Here is a 14,745-nt window from a genome sequence, read left to right as displayed (position 1 = left end):
CGTCGCCGTCGCCGCCCAGGTCCACACCTACCTCGCCAAGGCCCAGGCGGCCGCTCAGCAGGTCGGGGACGCAGGCATGGGCAGAGGGAAGCGAGGGGCGCTGGGCAGATAGCGAGGAGGAGAGAGGAGTGGCCGGAGCGAGTCGGGGATGCTCAGACTGGAAGGGCCTTGGACAGGGCCCCAGACAAAGGCAGAGCGAGACTGGGACTGGAGAGCCGGGTGGGGGACTGGGAGGGCAGGAACCTGGAGAGAGGAGGCGGGAGCGGACCGTGCCAAGGCCTGGGTGAAGCAGGACCCGGACGGAGAATGGGACAGACTTCGAGGGGGACCTGGAGAATAGACCGTCCGTGAAGGCTCAGAATGGAGCAGAGAACAGGTGTAACTGGAAGGGGATAGGGGCCCTGAGACCATTCAGAAGTGACATTTGGACAAAAGAATGGGAAAGTATGGCGAGAACTCAAAGGGTAGCAGGAGCTGCTGCATCAGGAAGCATCTGCCTGTTTGGGACAGAGAGGTTGAGCACCTAAAGGGAACTCAGCCCAGCTCCTGCCTCTCCAGCAGGAATCAGCACTGAAGGTCTTGGGGACAGAAGGCCTCTTTCTCTTCTCCTCACTGGACACTGACCAGGATATGCGTCTCAGCCCCGAGGAGTTCAAACCCATCGCGGAGAAGCTGACAGGTACCAGAGAGGCTGGGGACCGGGGGAAGGTGTCTGCGTGGAAAGGGCAGCCTGCAGTGGAGGAGTGCTGTGTCCATTTCCATCCAACCTCTTGTGACCTCTGTGAAACACGATCTTGGCACACAGTGATTATCCAGCTTGCCTGGCGGAAGTCAGTATGGGACAGGTAGGAGAGACACGCGGGCACCAGAGAACCAAGTGGGCTTTCTGTGTTTGGGGGATGGGCAGGAGACCCACTCCCCCCACTTGCTGGCTTAGCGGCCTGTGTCACTGGATGAGGAAAGTCAGGCGAGCATGCAGATTTGCCAAAGCGGCTGTGTATCAGTGTGTTTCAGGGCAGCAGTTCTGTCATGAGAGCAGACGGGCAGCTGAAGGGTCACACCCTCTGGCTTTACTTTTATCTCTCACTCTGTGTGTGCGTCTCTGAGCATCTGCACAGCCACCTCCTGTCCTTTTCTGTGACCAGGGAGCCAGCGTTCCCTCATAATGCCATGTTAGCAAAGTCTGTGGGCTTAGGACACTTCTAATGTTTTCATCTAAATCTCATCAGGAGAAAAGAATCCTTCCACTGCCTCTCGTCTGTGAATGCAAAGAATGGACCATCTTTTGGGTAATCAGAGGGCAAAAAACAAGCAAACAAGTAAAATCAAGCATAAGTAGAGGCAAATAGTTCTCTCTAGTTAGTACAGTTATGCATGTGTTAATGTTCTGCTTTATACTTTTGAGATTCTTAAGAATAAGCTATAGTGATATAGATGTTACTTATAATTCAGATGATAACATTTTTATTTAAAAAAACCAAGAGGGTAGAAAAGGCTGGCGTTCTTTTTGTTGTTTTTACAGTGCTGGAGATGGAACCCTGGGCCATGTGCATGGTAGGCAAATGCTCTACTGCTGAGTTATATCCCCAGATTTTTTTTTTAAAGAAATGAGTTCTCATTATGTTGCCCAGACTGGCCTGAATGTCCTGAGCTCAAGTGATCCTCCTGCCACGGCCTCCCAAGTAGTTGGGACTATAGGCGCGTGCTGCACTGTACCTGGCTAACCTGAGTGTTATTCTTCTAATTATCTGTGGTACTAGTAAAATAACTGAAAAACAAGGCAGACTAATAACCCTGCATTTTCTTACTGCCCTCTTCTGCTAAAGTTTCCAGATCACTGAGGATGTTTGACTGCACTGACTTATAAATACATAATAATAGCGAGTTTTAGAACAGGGATTCTCATCCAGAGTAGCTGGGCAGTTTTCTGATTCTGCCCCTTCAGGTTCTGACCCAGTAGATTCTCTCAAATGGGATCAGTCCATTTGCATTTGAGGAGCATCCTGGGTACTTCAGATGACTCCTAATCGAGAGCTACTTTGAATGCACTCATTCAGCCTGCACCCATATAGCCTGCCAGCTGGTCACCAGGGCCACCAAGTGCCAGGCAGGGCTCCGTGGCTTAAATCTGCCCTGGGAAAACACATAGGACGAGCCCCATGTGCTTCACTGTAACAGGTGTTTCTTAGTCATCCCTTTTGAAATGGGCCTTTCTCCCTTTCTCCCTTAAGCCTTGCGATGACACCCTCCACTCTAGAAAGATGACACACTTGGCAGCTCCCTGAGCAGGACACCTGAGAAATCAAGTTCTGCCATTGCCAGCCCAGCCCTCCTTCTACAGTAGGGAGCCCGGCCACCCAGGAGAACAAGGAGAGCAGGTCTCATCACCCCACACCAGTGCCCTTTCAGTGAAACCAGAGACACCTGATTCTCTTTCTGCTTCCCTTGACTGAGTCCCGCCCCCATGGTCCTCCAAGACCCAGAAGAAGTCAGGACTGATTGGAGGTTGAGAGCAAATCAGGCCTGGATTTCGATGCTGATTCTCCCTCCCACTACCTAGCTGCGTGACCCTGAGGAAGTGACTGAACCTCCACTTTCTCACGTGTAAAACAGTGTTAGTAACAATGTTATTACCTGCCTCCCGGGGCTATCGTGTAACTATAATGCTACACGTGCTAGTTATTATTCTGTGATCGTTAACTGTTACCCCGCTCTGAGCCTGGCTCCCTCCACCACCGGCCAGTGAGGACATCCTGAGGAAAGTGAGGACTTGCGGCCCAAGGGCAGGGCCTCTGCAGCCGTCTGTATCTCACAGGGTCAACACCTGCAGCCAGCTATGAGGAGGAGGAGCTGCCCCCCGACCCCAGTGAAGAGACCCTCACCATAGAAGCCCGATTCCAGCCTCTTGTTCCTGAGACCATGACGAAGAGCAAAGATGGCTTCCTAGGGGTGAGTGGGGGCAGGGGTGGCCCACAGGCACACAGTAGGATCCCCTGGTGTGCTCCATCACAAGGGTGGGTCTGTGTTCACTTCCTCTGACCTTCCCCTGCCAGCTGTCCTCTGCGTGCCGCTGTGCCGGGTCCTGGAGTCCAAGAGTGTGGTGAATCCCTGTTGTGCAGGTCCACAGTCCAGTGGGGGACTGGGGAGAAGCGTGTGCCCCTCCTCCAGGCCGGCTTCCGGGATCACAGGGGAGGGTTAGGGTAATGCAGCTGCCTCACTTACATGACGACTGCACGCCAGCCTCTCCCCAGGTCTCTAGCAGGTGCCTGGCACCTGGCAGGTGCTCTGCTGAATTCTAGTAAACTAGAACTAGTGAGGTTCAGCCCCCTGCCAGGGGGAGAAGGCTGAGGAGGAGGAGGAGGAGGAGGTAGAAGAAGCAGAAGAGATGGATTAGCATTACCAGCCCCCTGCCAGGCCCTGTGGATGTGGTCTGCGAACACCTCAGGGCCCAAGCCACCACCCCTGCCCCTGCCCACCCTGTACCCTCTCTCCTACCACTCAGCTTCCTTCATGCCGACCAGCCTTCCTTCCACACGTCTCTGGGCTTCCTCAGATGCTGTGAGCCTTCTCGTTGTGTTTCCTCGGCCACGGATGACTTTTTTCTGTGTCCACTCCACCCCAACACAGCTGAATGCTCCTTCAGCACGAGCAGAAGCCTGAAGGCAGACATGGCAGGCCAAAGGGCCAAGGCCAGGGGGCTGGTGGGGCTGGACCCAGGGCACGTGCGGGGCCGTTCTGGTCAATGGGGCTGCAAGAAAAATTGCTGGATGGCCGCGGGTCTGGTGGCTGACTTCAGCTTACTCTGCAGCTGCAGAACGCCCCAGCAGACTTTGAAAGAAGAGTCCCCACATCAGATTTGTGCTCTCCAGGCTGGCACAGGCATGGGGACAGGACATGGGTAGCTCAGGGAGAGACAGGAGCAAGCAGACCAGTTCCCAGAGTGGGAGGGGCCTGGGGCACAGGAAGCACAGCCCGGAGGGTGCTGGGAAAGGAAGGGCAGGGTGTGACTATTGATGGAGAGGAGGGGAAGGGGGCCTCAGGCTGCCTGCGGGTGACCAGTGCACGGTGGCCTCTGGCCCAGATGGGAACTGTAGGAGAGGAGTATGTCTGATGGGGAGGGGGTGACACCGCTTCGGACACACTGAGGTTGAGATGCCAGGGCATGGGGGAGAGAGCAATTGTTGGAAGCTCAGGTTTGACTTTCCACAGAAAGATCTGGGGTGGAGGTGGACTTGGTGCCCTGGGCCTTGCTAGTAGATGAGCCCTGACGGAGTCGTGAGAAGCGGTGGGACACGCACCTGGGCCACACCTGCACTCCCAGAGGAGATGGGACAAGGGCAGGCAGCACCCTCTCTGGCAGCTCCCCTGGGGCTGGCCGGCCCATGACAGTTCCAGCCCTGCTTTGCAGGCCTGCCTGTTGGCTCCCTCCTTCCTCCCACCGCCCACACTGAGCCTGGCTCCCGCCGCTGTGGAGATGCAAAAGGAGAGGGACTTACTACTCATCAAAGAAGGGGCAGCTCCCTAGGGGCTGAGCTCCCGAGGGTGCCAGGCACTCACTGACCTGCTGGCTGACCATGGGGACAGGGAGGCGCTACGCATGGTAGGATTATTACAAGGGGCCCTTCTGTTCAAGGGTTCCTTCTCTGGGTGCCAGGTGCTGTGCAGCCAGCCCTGCGGTTCCTCAGCCTGCTTCCCTCACACCATGAGCTCAGAGGAAATGAGCTTAGGCCTTGCTGCAAGGTGCCCAGCCCAGGATGGGACGGGTGACACTCGAGGCAGGGCCCCTTCTGGGGGCGACCTCCTTCCCTTTCCCTGTGGTCTTATCCTGCTTTTGACTCGAGATTTTACCCATAAGATGCTTACCCACTTCGACCATCATACTCAGCACCAAACACAAATTCTTTTTTGTTGTTTTGTTTTGATTTTTTGGTACTGGGGATCGAACTCAGGACCTTGTACTTGCGAGGCAGGCAGCGGAATCCCTGAGCTAAAATCCCCGGCCCCAAACACAAATTCTGTCAGTGCGATGTTGGCTCCTGGGTCTGTGGAGGAGCAAGATGGCCTAGAGCAGGTGCTGGCAGCTGGGCTTGCTCTATGAAGGGGAAGGCGATGGGATCTGTGTGGGACCCGAGCTTTATCAACCCTGTCCTCCCGTCCTGGGCAGCCCCTCCAGCTCTCACAGCTCCCCCGCTTTGACCAGGGGCCGGGCCTGGGTAGGCCATGGGCTATTACTTCTGCTGCTGGGGCCTAGGAGGGTGAGGTGAACCTCTCTCTGTCGGGACAGGACCACACTGACAGCCGTCACCAGGACAGGAACCTCCTCGGTTCTCCTTACTCTGTTGGCCTGTAGTCTGGCTTAAGTCTTGAGGGAGAACTGCATCCCAGATGGAATAGGCACCCCAGAGCCATGGTCCTCAGTGCCCCAGAGCCTGGGCTTTCCCCTGCCCCAGGTCTCCCGCCTTGCGCTGTCTGGCCTCCGCAACTGGACAACTGCAGCTTCACCGAGCGCAGTGTTTGCTGCCCGCCACTTCCAGCCCTTCCTCCCACCTCGGGGCCAGGAGCTGGGAGAGCCTTGGTGGATCATCCCGGGTGAGCTGAGTGTGTTCACCGGCTACTTGTCCAACAACCGCTTCTACCCACCACCACCCAAGGGAAAGGAGGTAAGGGCAGCCAGACCAGACCAAAGTAGCCCCCTCCCATCTGCTCATGGACCCCAGTGCCTGCCTGCTCTCCTGCCTCCCTCTGGGCCTTTCCTGTAGTTCCCCAGAGATCCTGGGCCTTCAGGTCCAAGGCAGACCTCACCCAGCCAGTTCAGGCCCAGAGGGCCTAGCCAGGTATCTGTGTACCCACTGTGTGCCCCAGGTCATCATCCACCGGCTCCTGAGTATGTTCCACCCTCGGCCCTTTGTGAAGACCCGCTTTGCCCCTCAGGGGGCTGTGGCCTGCCTGACTGCCATCAGTGACTCCTACTACACTGTGATGTTCCGGTGAGTGGTCTGTGTAGTGGTCAGGGACTTCAAGACAGCTTGGGAAGTGTAGCACAGGCAGGGCAGGTTCTGCCTAAAGCCCCCAGCTCCACCACTCCCACCCTGTGCCTCCAGCTGTGAGCCTCTGGTCCCTCCTTTGTGCATCAGGGTATGTGAGGGTTTGGTGAAAAATGTCTGGAACTTGCTTAGCCTGGGGCTGGTGGCCTGGAGAAGCTGTAGGAGATCGGGTGGGTCAAGAGACAGCATGGCAGCTGATCCCTAAACATGGCTGCTCTTGGAGGGGCTACACCTTCTCCCTGCCCTCATGCCCCTCCATCCTCATTCCTGTCCTGTCTTCTCCACAGCAGTGTGGCCAGGCTGGGGACGGGGATGAGGGCTTTGGCTTAACTGACTCTATTTTCCACAGGATCCATGCTGAGTTCCAGCTCAGTGAGCCCCCTGACTTCCCCTTCTGGTTCTCTCCGGGCCAGTTCACCGGCCACATCATCCTGTCCAGAGATGCTACCCACATCCGTGACTTCCGACTCTTCGTGCCCAATCACAGGTGGGAGCCTGCCCTGGCCGAGCGCAGTCCCCTGCTGCAGCTTTTCATATCCCAGCTGCAGGAGCTTACAAGCAGGGGGGCCCAGAGCCCTTCAGACCCTTTAGTCCCTACCCCTTCCCTTGCTCCCCAGAGCCAGCCTGGCACTGCCCAGGAGGAGAGGAGAGGTGGGCTGAGGGGGTCATACCATCACACAACAAGCATTTTTCTGGGCACCCACTGGGCCTGGCCCTCCACCTCTGTGCAGGGGCCCAGGGCAGCAGCCAGAAAACCCTCCTTAAAGCTGATGCCTCCCACCTTGCTATGCTCATGGGCCCAGGCAAACCCAAAACTGCAGCTTGCTCATGCTATTGGGGAAAACAGCAGGTGAGCCGGGCCGGTGGGGGTCCAGGAAGGCTTCTCAGAGGAAATGACATCTCCACAGAGACCTGGGGGAGGAAAGGATTTTCAGCAGAGGGAACTGCACATGCAAAGGCCTGGGGCAGACCCTCCACCTCCAAGGAGCCTTTGCAGGGGTTCTGGGACTGGACTGTACCTGCTACCTGCCTGTCTGCCTCACCTGCTCAGGGTCGTCATCTATCAGCAGAACAGTGGACCAGGGGGCCTGGCCTTAAGAGCTTCCTATTTGACACCAAATGTCCACTTAGCAGGCCTGCGTGACGTCTGTACCCCAGCTGAGAGCCGGGAGGCCCTTAGTTAAGTCGTGGCTATGGCACCGGTGTGCTGTGTGGCCCTCACCATTCTGCTGAACAAGGCCCTGGCCCTCACTGGGCCTCAGTTTTCTTATCTGCTAGTAGGAGGCTGACTCTTGGCCTGTTTTACCTCTGGGACAGGAACAAGGGGATGTTTGGGATAAGCTGGGAAGAGCAAGTCAACCCTAGGAGTGGGAGTGGCCTCATTCTCTCCCCAGAGAGGCAGGGATGTGCGGGGCCAAAGGGGAAAGGAAAAGGAAGCACAGTTCCACTCCAGCCTTCTGGCTAGAGGCTCAGCCAGCTGGCCTGGGTTGTTGAAAGTGAGACAGAAGGGCAGATGGCCAGCCAGCCCAGGCAGCAGCTCCAGGGCTGCAGGGGTAGCCAGCACTGTCAGGGACCCCAGTTCACCTGTACCACGTCACAGCAACCCACATGGCTGGTAGCTGGTCCTGGGGCGCCCCCATGTGGCGAATCTGCATATTGCACTAATGAGGCCGACTGCGAGAGGAAAGGGGAGTGGGGTGGCCCTTGCAGGGGTGTGTTGCCTGGTTTTCACTCTTGCCCTACGCTGTCTCCTGCAGGGAGGCACTGACCATCTCTGTGCCCCAGAGGGTCATGGGCACACATGCTATGAGGGAGCAGTCCTAGGCTAGGCTAGTGGCTGTGGTAGTGTCTCGGGATGGGGCAGCCTGGGAAGGCCCAGCTGGACCCTGTGCAGAGCTCCAGTATCCTCCTCTGTGAAGTGGGACAGTGAAGGCTGACATGGGCAGTGGGCTTTGAGGATGATGCTGCTCTGGCCTGACCTCCCCAGGTCTCTGAATGTGGACATGGAGTGGCTGTACGGGGCCAGTGAGGCCAGCAGCATGGAAGTGGACATCGGCTACATACCCCAGGTGAGCCCACAGGGGACCCTGCCCGGGCTCCAGCTTTCCCTGGGCCTCAGTATCCCCACCTCCCCGATGAAGGGCGCATCCTTCAGGGTCTCGCGGAGCCCCTCACCACTGACATCTGGCCCAGATGGAGCTGGAGGCCACAGGCCCTTCTGTGCCCTCCGTGATCCTGGACGAGGATGGCAATCTGATTGACAGTCGCCTGCCCTCAGGGGAGCCCCTCCAGTTTGTGTTTGAGGAGATCAGGTGGCAGCAGGAACTGAGCTGGGAGGAGGCTGCCCGGCGCCTGGAGGTGGCCATGTACCCCTTCAAGAAGGTGAGGCCAGGCTGGGGAGGCTGGGATTAGGCTCTGCAGTGGAGGCTGAGAGCACTGCAGTAGCTGTAGGTGTGTGGGGGGTTGGCTGGGCCACGGGTGCTGCCCCTGTGCCACTGTGACTGCAGCGGAGGTGCCTGGTTCAGCCACACTTGTCACACAGACACACACCTGCATGCATGCACGTACACAGCCTCATATGTACACCCATCTATACTCAGCCCGTAAAGAGGACCCCGGCCACACACGGTAGCTAAGCTCTGTCTGCTCAGGTCACCTACCTGCCATTCGTTGAGGCCTTCGACCGAGCCAAGGCCGAGAACAAGCTGGTGCACTCGATCCTGCTGTGGGGGGCCTTGGACGACCAGTCCTGCTGAGGTGAGGGAGATCATTTCTAAGGGGGAGACCTCAAATTTTGTGGGCACAGGGGGCTACAGATGAACAGGACCCTCTTGCAGGAGCCACAGAGCAAGGGTGCAGGCTTGGAAGACCCTGTGCAAAACCCAGGGGAAGCTGCTGGGTGAAGGGAAAAAGGCCCTGGCAGACCAGACTCAGACTCAGCCATTTTCAATTTGGTGACTTTGCCCAAGTAACTTCTGCTCCCTAAGCCTGCTTTCTCTGCAGTGACAGGGGCTGACATACTTAGCCCCCGGAGTTGTGAGAATGGATGTGAAACTACCCTGTGCCCTATTAAGTGGTATCCACAAGTGGGAGAGAAAATAAGTGAGTCAAATGATGCCCCTGCCCTCATTTGGCTCTGGGTACCTGCTCTGCCACGCAGTAAACTAGGAAGGTGCAGAGGCAGATGTGGAATGAATAAGTCCCACTATGGCGAGTACCCTATGAGTCAAGGCCAGTGTGGTGTGACTTTGTAGCTGGGGGCCAGGGACAGCTTCTTAGAGAAAGTGTCATTGAAGCTGAGATTTTGAAGGATGAGTAAGAATTTGTCACCCAATGGGAAAAAGAGGGCTCTGGGTAGAGGAACAGTCTTCGTGCAAAGGCACAGAGTTCGGTGGATTTGAGAAACTGTCAGTGTCCATAAATCACTGGGCCAGGTAGAAATCCCCACACCGAATCTCAGCCCAGGAAGCTGGTGTGTTACTTGAATCTGTTACTTTACCTGGGTGCAGAAACCATTCTGCAGACCAAGAGTTTTGCCCAAAGCAAGACCGTTGCTGATTGGAAGCCCCAGTAGGACACGTGGGGCATCTCACGCTCTGGCCTCGGCCTCTCCCTGAACAGGTTCGGGGCGGACTCTCCGGGAGACTGTCCTGGAAAGTTCGCCCATCCTCACCCTTCTCAATGAGAGCTTCATCAGCACCTGGTCCCTGGTGAAGGAGCTGGAGGACCTTCAGGTGAGTGGGCAGGAACAGCCCCTGAAGGCCCCAGGGACAGTGCCAGGGGCTGAGGTACCAGGAGTGTGCTGACTGTCCCTACAGGGTAACCTAGAGAACCCATCGCACAGGCAGCTGGCGGGCCTGCACCTGGAGAAATACAGCTTCCCCGTGGAGATGATGATCTGTCTGCCCAACGGCACTGTGGTAGGTACCAAGAGGCACAGGGGCCAGAAGTAAGGGACACAGACAGCAGGTGCCTTACAAATGGCATTGCAGGTGTTGGGGCCCCGCCACTAGAAGCAGGATCCAGCATCACTCTGGGGACCACACAGTAGTAGAGTCAGTGACTTGGGTATAACAGATCGTCCAGTGGGACAGAAGCATGGCCTGGAAGGAAGGCTTCCCAGGGACCATGACAGCCAGCCTGGGTTGGCACAGGGAGAAATGGGACTTTGTGGCAGGCAGAGAAGACCGGGATGGGGACGTGGTGCCTGGCTAGAGCCGGGCTTCCAGACCCTGCCTTTCCTGAGGAGCCCCTTTTCCAGACTCACCCACATCTCCTCATTGGGTCCTCACAACAGTGTCAAGAGTCAGGTGATCATTGATGCCCATTTGATGTACAAGGAAAGTGAGGCTCAAAAGGTTCAGAGACTTGGCAGGCAGAGAAGTACAACTGGCTTTTCAGCGGGCTTGCATGTGCCCACTGAACCTCTAGGTCCTAGAGGGAAGCCAGCCTTACCCTGTAATCCCAAAGGCAGTTTGCTACCTTGAGAGCTTAGAGTAGGAGCATCTGGGTGGCCAAGGCATTCAGGGAGGGCTTGGGGACAGGAAAGGCAGCAGGCAGGAGGCTTCTGCTGTCCCAGGTGCAAAGGGCTCTGGAGACGGGGAGAACAGGGAGGAGAGGCACGGGGGAGCCAGGCGACTCGCAGGTATCACTGGCTTCTGTCCTGTGGTGCCCATGCAGGCCGGGGCTCCGGAGACGGACAGGCGGAACTGCCTAGGGGACTCTGTGGAGCGTGCTCTCTCACTCATCTGTTAGTTTTCGCCCATCCAGTCCCTTGCTTACTTGTTTGCTTCCTGGGCATCTTTTCAGTGCCTGGCTCTGTACACAAAGATAAAGGCACAGCTTTGCCCTCAAGGCAGCCACTGGCTAGAGCCATGGGTTGGGAGGGAAACCCATCATGTGCTAGACATTGATAGAAGTGAGTGTGGAGTCCAGGGGTCACAGCAGCAGAGAGGTGAGAGGCCATTGTGAGGAACAGGTAGGGGAAGAAGGATTGTGGAAAAGGTGACCCTGAAAGATGTTAGGCTTCTGCCTAGTAGACAGGCTGGGGATAGATCTGTAGCCAGAGGCCCTGTGTGAACAGGGGCGGAACAACCTGGCCTGGGGCAAGTTGTGGAAAGTGCCTCCCAGAGCGAGGACTGTGGAGGCCTGAGAGTAGCCGCTCCTCCCCAGACAGTGAGCCTGGGGCCTCCCTGGCTCTCTTCACCCAGCTCTTCTCCCAGGTCCACCACATCAATGCCAACTACTTCCTGGACATCACCTCCATGAAGCCTGAGGACATCAAAGACAACATCTTCAGCTTTTCATCTACCTTTGAAGACCCATCCACAGCCACCTACATGCAGTTCCTGAAAGAGGGACTCCGGCGCGGCCTGCCCCTACTCAAGTCCTAGTATGTCGCCGGGCCTCAGTGGGCCTCAGCCATCTCAGGCTGGAGAAGCTCCTAATCCCTCCCCACCCTAGGCTGCCTCACAGGGCCTGAGGTCAACTGAGGGTGGCCAGGCAGCTCTGATGATGGGAGATAGACAGGAGGGGCTTAGACTCTCAGGATGAACTGTGAGCCCTGTGGCCCCCCAGTCCTTTCCTACCCAGCTGGCTCCGGAAGCTACTCAAGATCCACCAGGACAGGGTCACCCGACTCCTGGCTTTGACTCTTTCCAGAAGGAAACATGAAGGAGCTGGGGGCTGGAACCTCTCATGTCTACACAGAGCTGTCCTTGCTAGCCATACCCCAGCTGCTGTCCTCTGATATCCCCAGCCTGGGTCAGTCTCAGCGGGTGACAGCTTTCTTTGTGCAGAGCCTCTGCCAGTGTGGAACGGCGCTGTACCCCAGCTGCTCCTAGATGGTTCAGAGGGCCTTGTGCCGGGCCCCCAAGTCTGTTTCGGGGCCTGGGACATTTCCTGAGAAGTAGGCCTCTGCCATTAGGAAGGACCCACTGAGGGGCCCTGAGGCCCAGGGCGAGGGCACTCCCCCCACCTGCCCTAGTAGAGGTCATAGCAGAACTGCGGGAGCCAGGGAGTCCTGACCTCCTTCTCAGTCCCTGACTCCATGGAAGTGCAGCCCAGCCAAAGAACAGCCTGCACCAGAGCCAGCACTGCCCCTGACACCAGGAGCACCCCAGACCAGCCTGTCCACCGTGGGGCACCTGCCAACTCTCCTTGGCCACTCTTGGGGCCTTTGTCCACGTCCTTAGCCATGACCATGGCCAGCCTCCTTTTTATACATGCAGAAAAGTGTTATGTGAATTTTCTCATATTTTGTAGGTGTTTTTATAACCACAGTGCTGAGGAGAAAGAAGAGAGCAGTGGCTCCCTGAGCAGCAGCCCCATGATGGCTGGATCTGAAATCCTAGATGGATCCAGCTTGATGCCTTTGCGGTTGCACAGAGGGGAAGCAGTATTCTCCTCTTCCATCTCCTCTTCTAGATTTTTAAAAACAGTCCAGAGAACGAGTGTACAGAACCCCCAGCTCTGTCCTGTCTGTGTAGGCCCAGTAGGTGTCTTTGGGCTTTCCTCATGACGGCCTTGAAGTCAGCCTTTCCTTCACATGCTTGACTCTTCCCCACCCCCTCTCCCAAAAGGGGCTCCATCTTAAACCTGACAGAGGGAGAAGGCAGGCTTGTCCTCACATCTGCTGAGTCCTGCCACCCTGGGTGTCCCCATGACGAGCCACCCTTAGCCAGTCCTGTTCTTCATTGGGTACTAGGTGTAACAATAGAAGCAGGTTACCAACAGCCTTCTGTGCCTCAGTCACTGCTAAAATTACAGGTAGTTTCTCATTAAATCCTCATAAAGAAATGAGTCTTCAGGGAGGCAAAGTGACCAAGGTCACTCAGCGCTAGAGTTAAGACTCGCTTCCACATGTAACTTCACAAGCTTGTCTTGATTTTGGGGTGTTTCATTTGGCACCACACCCCCACTTCTTCCCCTGCCTGTTTGCACTGAGGTGAAAATCATGCCTCATTCATTCCCCTCTGAGCTCCAGACTGGGCCTGAGCCCTGACCTCAGCCATGTTCTTTGTGTCCTTCTGGGAGATGGTACTTCTTGCCCCTTACAGGAAGGAGGGTACCTGCGTCTGCCTCAGTACCTCCACCAGCCTCAACTGAGCCTCTACCCTCCATTCTGCGGCTCCCAGAGGGCTGACTCCATGGCTTCAGCACCACTGAGCTAAACCCCTGAACCTGAACTTTCTGAATCTTCTCCATCTGATGTCTCCACTCCTCCCCAGCCAGGGAAGGGTCCCCAGCTACACTTTTGTCGTCTCTCTTCCACTTCCCTCCCCTGACCCTAACATGTCCTATAATAAAGTTGGAGAGATTAGGTAGGGTGGCTTTCAATGTTTTTCCATTGAAAAGTGTTCCTTCCTTGGCCCAACTTCCTACCCTTTTGTGACTGGCTTGGCAGTTGGGTAGAGGAATACGGCAGGGGCAGATTTGGCCTGGAGTGTCATCAGGAACTATCTTGTCTGTCACCAGAGGACTTGAGTGACTTGCCTAAAATAAGTTTGTGACAGACCAAGTGGTAGAATTTATTCTTTTGAGAATCTGGTGCTCTTGTGTTAAGATCTATAAGTTAAGCCCATTGTCTTAGAAGCAGAGCTTGAGAGCATTGGGTGATCTTTGAGAAGTGCACTTTAGGAAAGATTTGTAAAAGAAGTGTTGAAGCAGAAGAGGGAAAAGGAAAACACTGAGCAGGGACCAAGTCTCAAAGCCCAGCACTAGCTGGGTCCACAGGGAGGGGTTCTAGACCATAAATCACACTACAATCAGACCAGTCTTTTGTACCTTTCTTCAATCAATGACTTGGGGAAGTAGAGAAAATTCCTGGGTGAAGAGGGTCCGTTCTCTTTATTGCAAGGGGACTTGGATGGAACAGCAGAACAACATCTATAACCAGGAGAGTGGATTTGCATGCTCTGCTATTGCCCAGGAGGGGGAAGTGATGATTAAAGCACAGTTTGCGCTCCCAGAAAGAGCTGGACCTGGAAATCAACCCTCATCATTTGAATATGGAGGGGATGGAGATGAACAGCTTGGCCTCTAGGTCTCTGGCTAAGACCAGTTACCTAACTTGTGGGGTCCAGTGCAAAATGAAAGTACTATGAAAGGCCCTTGTTTTAAAAAAAATTAGTGTTTTGGTCAGTATTGGACCACATATATGACGGTGGTTCCCTAAGATTATAATGGATCTGAAAATTTCTTAACTCCTAGTACTTTTACTACACCTTTTCTGTTTAGATGTACAAATACCACTGGTGTAGTTGCCCACAGTATTCTGTATCATAACAAGCTGTACAGGCTTGTAGTCTGGAGCAACAGATTTAACTCCTAGTACTTTTACTACACCTTTTCTGTTTAGATGTACAAATACCACTGGTGTAGTTGCGCACAGTATTCTGTGTCATAACAAGCTGTACAGGCTTGTAGTCTGGAGCAACGGATAGTAAGCTATACCATCTAAGTTTGTGTGAGTGTACTCCGTGGTGTTCATACAGCAATATCAGCCAAAGATACATTTTTCAGAGTATACTGCTGTTAAGAAGCAATGTATGACTGTAATTTAAAGAGGCAACAGCAGGGCAAGTAAACCAAGTGTGGAATTCTGGGCATTGAGCCTGTCACGACTACACAGACTATTCATCTATGATGCCAGCCCTAGCCCTGACAGATAAGGACTGCACCCTGGGAGCCAGGCAAGCCA

The 14,745-nt window shown here is 55.4% G+C and overlaps 1 protein-coding gene across 1 annotated transcript; it reads left to right on the top strand.

Moving 5' to 3' along the window:
- Position 1: 1 nt before the first annotated feature.
- Positions 2-13,196, top strand: Selenon (selenoprotein N; the record flags this gene model as incomplete). Its single annotated transcript, XM_010634828.1, has 12 exons — positions 2-61; positions 562-679; positions 2,816-2,949; positions 5,451-5,660; positions 5,863-5,987; positions 6,394-6,531; positions 8,032-8,113; positions 8,238-8,426; positions 8,696-8,801; positions 9,666-9,778; positions 9,863-9,964; positions 11,267-13,196. Coding segments are annotated over 12 exons (1,548 nt in total), but the record flags the coding sequence as incomplete, so codon positions are not given.
- Between the last annotated feature and the right edge of the window lie 1,549 nt (positions 13,197-14,745).

This window comes from Fukomys damarensis, unplaced genomic scaffold (genome assembly GCF_012274545.1).
Source record: "Fukomys damarensis isolate Sample0158 unplaced genomic scaffold, DMR_v1.0_HiC HiC_scaffold_23, whole genome shotgun sequence".
Classification (NCBI taxonomy): Eukaryota; Metazoa; Chordata; class Mammalia; order Rodentia; family Bathyergidae; genus Fukomys; species Fukomys damarensis.
This window is presented reverse-complemented; position numbering and strand designations above follow the sequence as displayed.